At 50.7% G+C, this 525-nt stretch overlaps 1 protein-coding gene across 1 annotated transcript in view; it reads right to left on the reverse strand.

Annotated features, from left to right (window-relative positions):
* Window positions 1–525, reverse strand: part of LOC119591120 (apolipophorins-like) — a 4,306-nt gene that overhangs the window by 1,871 nt on the left and 1,910 nt on the right. The window contains exon 4 of the mRNA XM_037939834.1: window positions 51–455. Within this exon, the coding sequence (XP_037795762.1) occupies window positions 51–455 (405 nt within the window). The remainder of the gene's footprint in view (window positions 1–50; window positions 456–525) is intronic.

Genomic DNA, 525 nt, shown 5'->3' on the forward strand with positions numbered 1-525 from the left:
CTGCTGTTGTTGTTTTTTTCAAATAAGGAAGTAATATCTGTCATCCTTACCTGAAATGATTTGGGCACCGAAAACTCATTGACGAGCTGCTGGAGTGTCTCCAAAGGGTTGATTTTGAGGATGTTGTCAAAGTAGGCGACCTCGTGGCCAAAAACCCTGAAGAAGACGGAGGCCCTGGACTCGTGGTCGTCAAGCCCCGTCAGCTCGTTCACTGTCCTCGCCTCGTCATAGAGCCTTTGCAGCTTCAGGATCTTGTCCTTCTCGATCTGGGCCTTGGATGCCTCTCGGCCCAGAATCCTATCCACGTATTCTTCCAGGGCAACGAAATCGCCTCCGATCTCCAGAACATTGAAAGAATTCTGCAGGATGTCAACGGTGAGGTTCACAGAGGCATGGCGCGGGACGAACGAATCGGAGAAGATGACGTTGCTGTCCATGCTCCCGCCACCATTCAGCTGAGAAAGAGGAAGTCACTTGTGAGGCAGCTGGGGTGACATCATTTAGATTTTTAGAGGGCATGAACGT

This window comes from Penaeus monodon, chromosome 28 (genome assembly GCF_015228065.2).
Source record: "Penaeus monodon isolate SGIC_2016 chromosome 28, NSTDA_Pmon_1, whole genome shotgun sequence".
Classification (NCBI taxonomy): Eukaryota; Metazoa; Arthropoda; class Malacostraca; order Decapoda; family Penaeidae; genus Penaeus; species Penaeus monodon.